General features: G+C 35.5%; 1 protein-coding gene across 1 annotated transcript in view; it reads left to right on the top strand.

The window, feature by feature from the left end:
* STIL (STIL centriolar assembly protein) overlaps positions 1-12,864 on the top strand; it is a 53,249-nt gene that overhangs the window by 16,868 nt on the left and 23,517 nt on the right. The window contains 6 exon segments of the mRNA XM_033114182.1: positions 1,147-1,394; positions 3,813-3,896; positions 5,205-5,291; positions 8,564-8,714; positions 11,302-11,411; positions 12,353-12,467. Coding sequence (XP_032970073.1) covers positions 1,147-1,394; positions 3,813-3,896; positions 5,205-5,291; positions 8,564-8,714; positions 11,302-11,411; positions 12,353-12,467 — 795 coding nt within the window.

Here is a 12,864-nt window from a genome sequence, read left to right as displayed (position 1 = left end):
GTATTCATAATAATTTCTGATTGAATGATTGTTGACCTAAAATGCAATTAAATGTGGTTTCTGAGGGCAGAAATCCTAGGTAGGTAATATGGGTAGCATTTCAGAACAGGGAGCAGTATGACCAGGAAAGTGTAAGATGTACTCAGGGTGATATTAAGGGTATAGGTTTTTGCTGGATTTGTGGGCAGTTGGACTGAAGTATTAGTTTGGCCATAGTATGGAGAGCCTTGTCTGTCGAGCTAAGGAATTTGAACTTTGTCGTATGGGCCATGTATAGTCACTGAAAGTTTTTGATAAGAGGACATACTATTAACTCTGGGGTAATTAATCTGATAGGACAGGCTGAAGTCAGAGAGACTAGTTAGGCCACTGCAATATTCAGGTGTGTGTTAGAGTTGTAGCCTGTAGTAGAGTGGTGGCAGTGGGACTAGAAAGGACACAGTGGGCATGAGCAACTACCGAGGAAGAAGTTACTTGACAATTTGGGATAATAAGGAAAGAATCAAAGAGGATGGGCTTTAGATTTTCTGAGACTTGAGTCAGAGTTAAAATTTACTTAGTTAATTTACAGAGTTAATCCATTTTTCCCCATGTAATAAATATTGCAAGTGACATTCTCCAATAAGAATTTGAAATACTGCTGAGACATCTAAGGTGGAAAGACCGTGTTTTCCCGAAAATAAGACTTAGCCCAACCATCAGCTCTAATGCATCTTTTGGAGCAATAATTAAGTATTATATTAATACTTAATTAAAAATTAATATAAGTATTATATTATACCCGGTCTTATATTATATAAGACCTAGTCTTATATTAAAATATATAAAACTATAAGTAAGACTGGGTCTTACTAACTTTTGCTCCAAAAGACGCATTAAAGCTGATGGTCCGGCTAGGTCTTATTTTTGGGGAAACACAGTATGTGATGAAGCTTGGTACAGTAAATCTTACTTGCTTTGAAAAAAATTCATCTAACCTTTTGGTCACATGGAAGAAATGAGATAATTGAAATGTGCTAGTCAGAAATTGTTTAATTTTGTTAGTGCAAGATATATATGTGTATGTGCACCAGTATGAAATAAAGCCTTTAGAGATGTGGACAAGTTTCAAAGTTTTAAAATAATTATATAATATTGATTCCTCAGGCTCTGCAGCACCATGTATGTAGCAAAGATTCCTTGGATTATGGTAAACTGCTTTCCCTAAGAGCTCATCTCACTTCCAGGGAAAGTTTGGACAATTTGGATTTTGACTTGCATTGGGCAGCAGTAACTCTAGCAAATACCTTTAAATGTACACCTGTGAAGCCCATCCCCATTATTCCAACAGCTCTGGCAAGAAATTTGGGCAGTAATCTGAACATTTCTCATGTTCAAGGTATCTATAAATATGGGTAAGTAAAAAGATCTATTCGCCCAAACTGTGAAATATTGGTTCCATTAGTATATTTTCATGGTATCCATGTAATACGAAATAATTGTGCAGTCAGTTTACATGCCAGAGATCTGCAGTGACTAGGTAAATAACCAAGGAAGGTAAAAAATGAAGTTGTTAATTTTTGCTGAATATAGTTTTCTTACAAAGAGTTGTGCCCACCACCTCAAGAAAAATTAGTGGTAAAATTATATTAAGCTTGGTTGTATTTTGCGATTTGAAAATATAAGGAGAAATTATCCTCTATGTCATTTTGCCCTTTGTATTCTGCCTAGGTTTTAGGTTATCATCTTTTTGTCTGTGTCTTTCCCCTCCCCCCCGCTATCATCTGATTAATTATGAGCCTTAAAGAGGCTGGAGAATTTTTTTATTCTATGCAGATTTTAATTATGAATAATGAGCATTGCAGGTAGAGAAAGGAGATAAATAAAGATGTATAGTACTCGTGCTGACCACACTGGCAGCCACTAGACGGTGGAGTTTCCTCACATAGCTGGAGCAGCATCCTTTCCAGCTGCCTGTCACCACTGTAGGTTCGTAGGAAATGTAAGCCAAATCGCATGCTTTCTGCTCCTCCACAGGGCTGCTTCCCTGAATCCTCATCCACTGTCTTTATCCACTGTCTTTATCCACTGTCTACTGAGCTAAGTTAGACAATGTCAACACCCTCTGCTTTAAAGTCTAAGCAATTCACTTTTGGCCCTTTCCCGCTAGACTCCACCCAGGTTCCTGTTAGGTCTCTAGAGCCAAAAACGTTTGCCAAGGTACACTCAAGTCCAAGTACTGTCCTCTAAAAAAATGCCTCTTCAAAAGGGGATAAGGGAAAGAGAGGATTTTCTTTTCAGAGGATCCGTGGGATAACAAGAATCATTCCATTCTGAGTCCCACATGCCAACCAGAACACCTTTCTGGTTGAAGTGGCACAAAAACAAGTGTTGTATATTCCCAAATCATGGAATGGGCAAACATGATGGTGATCAAAAAAATGTTTGAATTAAGTGGAACATTTTGTTCTCTTGGAGTAATAAAATGCTTCTCAATCAGGACGTGGGAGTTTGTGGTAAAATTAACCAAAATATTAATTTGTTTTCCTTAGTACCTGTGCCGATCTACTAGTGAAGCATAATTTTATCTTTCTCTACATTATCCTCTGATCCCTTGGCATGCTAGTAGTAGTAACCCAGGATGTTCTGTTGAATGGTCGATCTAATTGCCCATTTCCCTTGCCCCTTCTTACCTATAATTATGTCTTCAATTTGTGACACTGGCCCTTTTCCTTGACCACATTCATTTGTTTACCCTAATATCTATTAGGATCCATTATGGAATAGATACTGTGTTAGATTGTGGAATTAAATAGATTTTTAAAAAGCGTACTTACTGTCCATTAAATATATTAACATGTAAATATGATGTAGATAAAGATAATGGGGGTTATATACAGTGCAGGAAAAGCAGGAAGGTGTGTCCAAATTGCCTGGGAAAATCATGGAAAGCCAGAGCTGGTTCTTTTAAAGAACATGAATTTACCAGGTAGGCGAGGCAGAAGAGCATTTAAAACAGGTGCACGTGTCATTGTTGATACATAAATCTCCTGCCAACTCAGGCTTAATCATCTTGTCACATGGCCTGATTAAATTCATTATCTTTGTATTTTAGGGTTATAGCCATAAAATACATTCTCAGTGGAACTATCAAGACTTTATATCATGAATGGCATTGTTTTTATTTTTGTATTTTAAAGCCATAACAATGAAGTTAACTCTGCACAATTCCACAGCAGTTATTCATATTCTTAAAACTTACTGTCAATAATAAACATAATAACAAAGTATAAATGTAGTATAATGTTCTTTTAGGGAATAGTGAACTTTTGGGTTCCAAAGTTCTTTGATAGTGGTTGGAGGAATATAGTACAGGGAAGGTTGAATATTCCTTACCTAATTCAGATTTCTTCAGTGAGAAGTCAAATCTGTTGCATTTTTGTCAAGTCACCTGGGTACTTGAACAGGAAATTCACTTCTCCCAGGGAAACCTATTTGGTTCTGAAATTGTTAACCTTGATATTAATACTTTTGATTAAAGTAAGTTGTTGACACTTTTAGAACAAAACTTTTTTAAAGGTTGTGTAATTTTCAATGACCATTTTAATAGACATTTTAAGATATTGAATCTCTTTAATCTCTTCCTCTTACTGGAATCTTTTTTTTCCTTATACTTTGAACTGTTTGCTTTGTGTGCATGTGTGTGAGAGAAAATAAATTCATTTGAATTATCTTCCCTGTCTAAAATATGCTTCTTTAACACCCATATGATCTCTTTTAAAGGTAAAAAGAACATACTTTCAGTTGTTTTTACATGAATGTCTTCTGTTTAGATATCTTACCATGGATGAAACTCGCAAATTGTTACTTTTGCTGGAATCTGATCCCAAGGTTTATTCTCTACCATTAGTGGGAATGTAAGTGTCTCATTATTTATGAAACCCTTTTCAGTCACATGTATTCAAATGTATGTGATAAGCATGTGAATTAATTGTACTGTGAATATATAATTAATATTTAGATCACCTAATGAAGCCTCAAAGGCCAATGATTAAGCTTTTTTGTTTTAACAGCAGGATCTGTTAAAATTTTGTCCAATCTTAGGAAGAATTGTCAACACATAAAACAGATAAAGTTGAATTCTTCTGGTTGAAGTTGAAGCATTAGAGTCATGTTGCTTTAACCGTCTGCACTACCCACTGTCCTTAAGGCACCTTGAAGAACACAGCGCTAGAATAACACTATTTAAAATTCACTGTCAGGCAATTTTCCAGAAATTCCCCTCAGAGTTAATGGCTTTCTCTTTAGAGTTAGTGGTTAATGATATTTAGACAGATTATTCAGTCAGAAATTTATATTCCGTATTTATTGAGTGCTTACCATATGCATAGTATTATGTTTGGTACTGTGTTGGGATTTAAAGCTCCGCAAGGAATTTATAATCAAGGTGAAGTGATAAAATATTCAAATATTCACATGTAGAAAGATATATAATACTGAAGTACAGGATTTGCTATGAAGTGAGCAATGTCGATAGTGAACACTGTCAGTACTTGTAAGAGAGACGACGGGGACATTTTCTTAGAGAAGGCAAACTTAAGCTGAACCTTTGTGTGTTTGGATAGTAGGAGGGAGGATTCTGGGGAAGGGGGAACCCATGTGAGGGAATGGTATGTACAAAATTAAAAAATGAGAATGTACAAGTGTTCTGTGGATCATGAAATCTATATACAGTCTGTTTGCTAGGCTCCTAGTATTGGCTATGGTCTTTTGATGCTAAGTGAATATCTATTAAAAGCCCTCTATGTTTCAGGCTACCTGTATATGTTACAGCATTTAATCCTCTCAATAACTGTAGTTTTAGGCTGCTGACGTCATGCTTCCCTAATTCAGCCTGTTCTTTTCAGTCCAAGCTAATTGATTGTAATTGAGTCCTGCTTTCACCTCTATTGTGAATCATTTTCTCTCCCTCCATTTTCCATTTTCCCTTCATCTCAGGCAGAAGAGGGGAACGATAAAGATCTCTCTATCTACATATCTATATCTATTCTCCCTCTTAATTATCAGCATGGTCTAGTGTTCATAGATTTCTTATTTATGACGCTTTTAATATGTTGCTGGTAAATGCCAAAAATCTCACATATTACTCTGAGAACATAATTTAAAGTATATTAAGTATTAATTTGTAAACGACTATAGTTTTTAATTTCTGCTTTTTCTTTTAGTTGGCTATCTGGCATTATACATATCTATAGTCCTCAGGTATGGGCTTGCTGCTTGCGATACATGTTCAGTTCTTCTATTCAAGAAAGGCAAGTGATATTTTCTTCTATAGTATTTTACCTTGATCTTTACCCCATTCATATTTTATTGGTGTCATTTAAAATCCATGTGATGCTTTAACCTTTTATAATACTTATAAAGCAGAAGAACAAGTACATGAAGAAAAAAGCCTTACAATAACACCAGACCAAAAAAAGGTGAGGTTGCACTGTATTTGGAAATATGAAGGAATTTACTTTCCTAGCCATAGAACTATATAACACAGAAGATACACTTTTTATGACTGGGATTCTGTTTTGTAAATAAAGAGATTTCATTTTCAGTGAAATGACTGAAATGAGTTTGAATTTGTTACTTTACAAATATTTTAATAAGTTACACAGTGCGACTGCTAGCACTCTTTAAGAAATATTTGAGATGAAATGTTTAATTTTCTTCCTGGAACTAAAGCACAAGCATTGGAACTAGCAGGGAAACTTTATTTCTAACCTCAACTCCTCATTTAATTTTTTTATTTTGTACGTGATATCACTGTTTGCCTCTTCATCTATTAAATGAAAATTCCAAGGTCTCTTTCTGTCTACCTTGGGTGGCTGTAATACACTTTAGAAAAAAACTTTGTCGAACAGACAGGGCAAATACATGGTAATAAATCTGACATAAATAAAGATACACAATAAAAATAAGTCTCTCTTCCACCTCATTTCCCCAGACACTATTCCCAGAGACAATCACTGTTACTGTTAAATAACATCTTGAGCTTCCTTTCTGCAATATTCAATGCATAGACAAATATCACCCTCCCCTGGCCTGTAAAAATTAAATCACAAATGGGAGCATACTGTTCTTCCTTTTCTTTGTGTTGCTTTTTTCTCTATATCATTGTTCTTTGTGGTTGATTATACCTCGATATGCACAGATTTTATACACATTTTGCAATTGAATAGTAAATAATATATACTATTTTAAAAACTAGTCATTTTCTTGTATATATCTTTGTGTGCATATCCTAGTATATTTGTAGACTAAATTTCTAAATATGCTTTTTATGGTCAAAGAGTGTAATTTTAAATTTTTGTGGACTTTGCTAAATTGCCCTTCAAAAAGACTGCCCATTTATACTCCTTCCATCAGTGTTTGACAGTGCCTGTTTTCTCCCTCCTTACACTATGGAACAAATATTTATTCAACACCTACTATATACCAAGCACTGTTTGTGATATTGGGTACAAGCAGTAAATAAAATAAAGATCCTACAGAGATAGGCAGTAAACAGAACAAATAAATAAAATAAGTAATATTTTATAAGGTATTGAATATTATGAAGAAAAATAAGACAGGGAGGAGTATGTTGTGTGTCTGGATGGTAGTGGCAGGTAAAGTTAAGATTTTAGGAGATCAGGGAGGCAAAGACTTGAGGTGAGGAGTAAGCCATGGGGCTGTCTGGGCCAGTCCCAGGCAGAGGATACATTAAGTGCAAAGGCTGTAGGTGAAACATCACCTTGCACCTTCAGGGAACAGCAAGGAGAGGTGTTGCTGGAGAGGAATGAAGAAAGGGGAGAGTAGCAAGGCCTCAGAGAGGTCGTGTCATGGTCTTTTGCCATGTTTTATAACCCTGTTCTGGGAACTTCCTGTTCATGTTTCTTTCCATTCTCTTGGATTGTGCATCTTTTTCACATTGCTTTGAAAGAGTTTTTTCTCACTCAATATGGTTATGTGCCGCATAACAAATGTTTTGGTGACAGACCGCATATAGACGAGGGTGCCATGCAGCCTGGATGTGTAGTGGGTTATACCATCTAGGTTTGTGAAAGTGCACTCAGTGATGTTCACATGACAATGAAATTCCCTAATGGTGCATTTCTCAGGATGTATCCATCAAGTGGCACATGACTATGTATATATGTCTATATCTATATATATGTAATATGGAAAATATATGGAGAAATAATATTTCTAAAAATACATGTGCAAAGTTTTGTTCCCCCAGATTGTCATTGCACTTAATTTTGGTTAATGATAATTTTCTCAAACAGACTTTTTAAAATCGTATTTATCATTCTTTTTTCCTATCTTGCTTAGAAAGGATTTGCCCATTCCAGGAGTATTTATTGCAATAAAAAAAACTCTTGTGTTTTCTTCAGATGTTTTTAAAGTTCTACTTTTTACGTTTTATTTCAGCTTTACAAGACAATTAGTTTTATTTGCAATAAAACAAATTAAATGTTCATTTTAGGGTATTAGTACAGTTGTTTTATTATCAGTGACTGGTCTTGGTTTGAGTTCTTATTGACAATAAATGCTCAATAAAATTAATTTTGAAGCTCTCTCAGTTTGTGTCCAGTCTGAAGCATTAGGCAATTTCTTTGATACCTGAACTCTTAATTACTGCCAACCCTTTCAAGGGAGGTTTGAACCAGAAAGAAGTCAGCACTGCTTAGCATAGCCTAGGTTGATACTTGATAACAGTCTGAACAGTGGTTTTGTCTGACTTCAGAGTGAGGAATTAAGAAGAATAGATGTTAATGCTTCTCCATCCTCCACTGCTTTGTTTTGTTAGTATTGTAACAAAACATTTTTTTTTTAATTTAGTAATTTTTTTTTTAATTGGGAAGGGGAACAGGACTTTATTGGGGAACAGTGTGTACTTCCAGCACTTTTTTTTCCAAGTCAAGTTGTTGTCCTTTCAGTCTTAGTTGCAGGGGGCGCTGCCCACCATCCCTTGCGGGAGTCGAGGAATTGAACCGGCAACCTTGTGGTTGAGAGCCCACTGGCCCATGTGGGAATCGAACCGGCAGCCTTCGGAGTTAGGAGCATGGAGCTCTAACCGCCTGAGCCACCGGGCCAGCCCCCCAGAATATTTTTCATTCAATGATTTACAAAGTAGAAACAACTTTGGTTTTAGATGGTTTTAAATAATATATAATTTAAAAACCTCTTGGTGACTTTACAAATATTTGTTGAGTTATGTAGTGAATAATAAAATGAATGTTCATTTTATCAGTGTTTGTAATAGTGAGATATTGTAAATACTGTAATTTAAATATCCATTTTTAGAAGTCTAGGAGCATCAATAATGGCACATCTATAAATCGTAATACTGGTGTCACTAAAAAAGAATAAGGAGGTCTGAGGTGTAATGTAGAATAGTGACATGGAAAGAAAACCAGGGTAGTCAAATAAGAAATAACAATTGCAAATAGTGTGATAGTAGAACTCATTTTTGTTAAAAATATGTTACCTTCAGTAAATTTTGTTATCCACAGTAAATTTTAATTACATGACTTTTTTTTTTGTCCAGGGTTTTTTCAGAATCTGGAAATTTCATTATAGTTCTCTATTCTGTGACACACAAGGATCCTGAATTTTATCAGTGCCTCCCTTGTGATGGCGGGTTACCTGACCTTCAGTTCCAGCTACTAACCAGCAAGGAAACATTACATCTTTTCAAAGTAAGTGATTTGATTACCTAGTACATTAGTGACTGTTTAGGGTTGCATGTTGGCTGTTGAAGCCCCGTGGTCTTTACCCTTTAAAATAGTAACTGAAATTGGGGCAGCTGGATGGCTCAGTTGGTTAGAGCGTGAGCTCTGAACAACAGGGCTCCCAGTTAGATTCCCACATGGGTTAGTGAGCTGTGCCCTCCACAACTAGATTGAAGACAACAAGCTGCTGCTGAGCTTCCAGCCATTGGGCGGTGCCCCCTGCAACTAAAGATTGAAAACGGTGACTGGACTTAAAGCTGAGCTACGCCCTCCAAAATTAGATTGAAGGACAACTTGGAGCTGATGGGCCCTGGAGAAACACACTGTCCCCCAATATTCCCCAAGAAAATTTATAATAAAAACAAAAATAGTAACTGAAACCATTAGGCTTTGTGTATTTATGATCAGTATTACTGATTAGAAACTTCATTCATGGTTAATTTTGTTTCATAAATTTTAGGCCATCTCCAGAACCAAATTATAATACGGGGTCAGAGGTTATCCACAGAATATCTTGCCAATGTCTTTCTAAAACCTTTGAAGAATATATCAAGAATTTATATGTTGAATCATTTTATGATATTGAGAGTTAATTTGTTTTTTTTGTTTTTGTTTTGTTTTTTTTGGGGGGGAAGGGGAACAGGACTTTATTGGGGAACAGTGTGTACTTCCAGGACTTTTTCCAAGTCAAGTTGTCCTTTCAATCTTAGTTGTGGAAGGTGCCATTCAGCTTCAAGTTGTTGTCCTTTCAGTCTTAGTTGTGGAGGGTGCAGCTCAGCTCCAGGTCCAGTTGCCGTTGCTAGTTGCAGGGGGCACAGCCCACCATCCCTTGCGGGAGTCGAACTGGCAACCTTGTGGTTGAGAACCCGCGCTCCAGCCAACCGAGCCATCTGGCACTGGCCCATGTGGGAATCGGCTGCCTTCGGCGTTAGCACGGAGCTCCAACTGCCTGAGCCACCAGACCGGCCCTTGAGCGTTAATTTGTGATTTTAGTGTTTTCTTTGCCCTCAGCTGTTATTGTTTAGCAAATGGTTTCTCACACTTAAAAGTCAGTGTTAATTATATATAATCCTAGGGATCAGAATGGATTGTTGCTATATCTAATAAAATACATAAAAATACACAAGTGGCATTGTGTAAAAACATTCAAAGACACTTTTCAGTAAAATGATTAGTTGTCCTATGTCTCGGATCAATAATAAAAAAATTCTGTATTTTATTACAAAAATATTGAATAACTGAATAACCATGTTTCCACTCAGATCTTATTTTTTCTTTCATTTTATTTATAGGTTGTATTAGTTCATGAATAAAGTTTTTGCACTTTAATTATAAATATAATCATCATAAATGAAGTCTAATTTATTTTTATTTTAGAGACATATATCATTTACTCATTTTATTCTTAAGGTGGTATCATCAGTTCAAAGTTATTACTTTAACTGAATCCCTGGTTATTGAGTGATTTACATAATACCATTGATTGATTTGTTTACTTTGACTTTTGTAGCAGGGACATGGACAGTATAAAACAGGTGGTTACATAAAAATAGAACTACCGTGTGATCCATCAGTTCCATTTCTGGGTTTTTATCTGAAGGAAATGAAAACACTAATTCAAAAAGATACCTGCACCCTCATGTTCATTGCAGCATTATTTACAATAGCCAAGATGTAGAAGCAACGTAACTGTCCATCAATAGATGAATGAATAAAGAAAATGTGGTACATGTATATCATGTAATATTATTCAACCATAAAAAATAAGAAAATCTTGCCATTTGCCATAATATAGATGGACCTCGAAGGCATTATGCTAAGTGAAATAAACCAGACAGAAAAAGACAAGTAGCATGTGTTCTCACTTATATATGGAATCTAAAAAAAAAAGATAAATACAGAGAACAGATTGGTGGTTGCCAGAGGTGGGGATTGGTGACAGTAGTCAAAAGGTACAAACTTCCAGTTATAAAATACATAAGTCCTTGAGATGTAATGTACAGTATGGTGACTATAGTTAATACTATATTGTATACAGTTGACCCTTAACACTGGTTTGAACTGCATGGGTCCATTTATATGCAGATTTTTTTCATTTGACATGTGTAGTTCAAACCTGCATTGTTCAAGGGTCAACTCTAAGGTTGGGAATCTGTATGCCAGAGGGCCCATGGATTTTCAACTGCTTAGGGTGGGGTGGTGGACAGTACCCCTAACCCTCATGTTTAAGGATCAGTTCCTTTGAAAGTTGCTGAGAGAGTCAATCTTAAAAAGTTATCATCATAAGAAAAAAAAAATAGTAACTCTGTATGGTAATGGATGGACTTAACTTGGTGATCATTTCACAGTATATACAAATATGAAATAATTCTGTTGTACACCTGAAATTAATGTTATTTCAATTATATCTCAATAAAAAAAATTTTTAAGGTTACAGTTATAGAAATCAGAAGTGCCTCTCCCGCCAGTGTCTCAGAGCTACTTTTTATATAAATAGAATTCTCTGATGTTTTAATTTAAGTCACATCTCACAGTATGACCTACTTCATTTCAGAATGTTGAACCTTCTGACAAGAATCTAATCCGTTTTGAACTGAGTGCTGAAAGCCAAAATGCAGAAAGAGAGTTTTTCAACAAAGTTTCCAAGAATCTTTCAACTAAGAGGTAAAAGATTTATTTTTATCTGTGTACTTTTTAATTATTTTCATTCCTACCCCATTCCTACCCCAGAGAGAGGGATGGGAGAAGAAAGGGAGAAAAAGGGGATGAGGTTAAGTGGGAGGGAAGGAAGAAGGTGGAAGTGGAAGGGCGGAGGAGGGGGAGAAAAAGAAGAAGAAATTTCGGGAAGACAGAAGAAGCTTTAATCTTTGCTGCGACAACGGAAGGTACAAGATTTACCACCTTGTTTCGACAATCAAATTATAAAATCACAAGGATGAATGAGCCAATAAGAGTCTTACGTTCTTAGCATCAATAGCCCAGTTTATTTCTAATAATGCTATTTGTACTGAACTCTACAGTTTTCTCGTTTTAATGTAGCTACATTGGCATTCTTTTTCCTTTTTTTATTTTATTTTCTATTATTTCCTATTACTATTGTTGATTAAAGAATGCGTGTCTTTGCTTAGCCTGAATTGGAAAGGATATATGTGAATATACCAATCTGTTACAATATTTATGAGGATAACATTTTAATTTGAAGGTTGGAAATAATGTTTATTTCCAGAAAAGTTGGGGGAAAGGCCTTGAGAAAACTAGAGCTTGCTAAAGTAGGAGAAATAGTAATACCATGTACCAAAGTTAAATCATGTCAGTAGTGTAAAGAATAAAATTTGGATGGTTTCTCTTTGCTAAAAAAAAAAAAAAGAATAAGTGGGTTAAACTTGGAATGATCAGGCAAAGAGGGTCTTTTATTCAGCATGAGTCTGATTGGGCCAGCTGTCTGGGCAACAAACATTGTCCTGAAAAATAATTTGGTTGTCAGATACTAAATTAAATAATCCAAATACTACTGTGGTTTATTAAAGGACTTTATTCAATTTCAAAAGAAAGAACAAACACTAGATTACTGAAGACTTTTCTTGTCTCCTTATCTACTCTTTTAGGTCTTCCCAAAAGTTATCTCCAGGGAAAATGCCAATAAATGATCATGACTCTGGTGTTGAAGATGACGATTTTTCTCCAAGACCAATTCCTAGTCCTCACCCAGTGAGTCAGAAGGTATCACTGACGGATTTTAGAAAGTACTCTCCTTTATGGTTAGAAACTTAAAAGTCACTTCATGTTAAAGCACTCAATAATATAACCTAAAACTTACTGAAGTTTTATTCTAAGATATATCTAGCTATTTATATCTATATGGCCATATATATATTCCTCACAGATATATATTTATGTAATTATCCCCAGAGAAAATTGAGACACAGATTGGTTAAGTTACTTGCCCAGGATTACACAACTAGTAAGTAAGAAAGCTGGAATTCTGATTCAGGAAGTATGGTATCAGAATCTGTTGCTTTTAACCCATATACACTCAACATTCTGTACTATTACCAGAGCTTGACATTGGTTCTTATTACCATATTCTGAGAAAACATTCTACTTTTGGAGATTAATT

The sequence above is a fragment of the Rhinolophus ferrumequinum genome, chromosome 9 (genome assembly GCF_004115265.2).
Source record: "Rhinolophus ferrumequinum isolate MPI-CBG mRhiFer1 chromosome 9, mRhiFer1_v1.p, whole genome shotgun sequence".
NCBI lineage: Eukaryota > Metazoa > Chordata > Mammalia > Chiroptera > Rhinolophidae > Rhinolophus > Rhinolophus ferrumequinum.
This window is presented reverse-complemented; position numbering and strand designations above follow the sequence as displayed.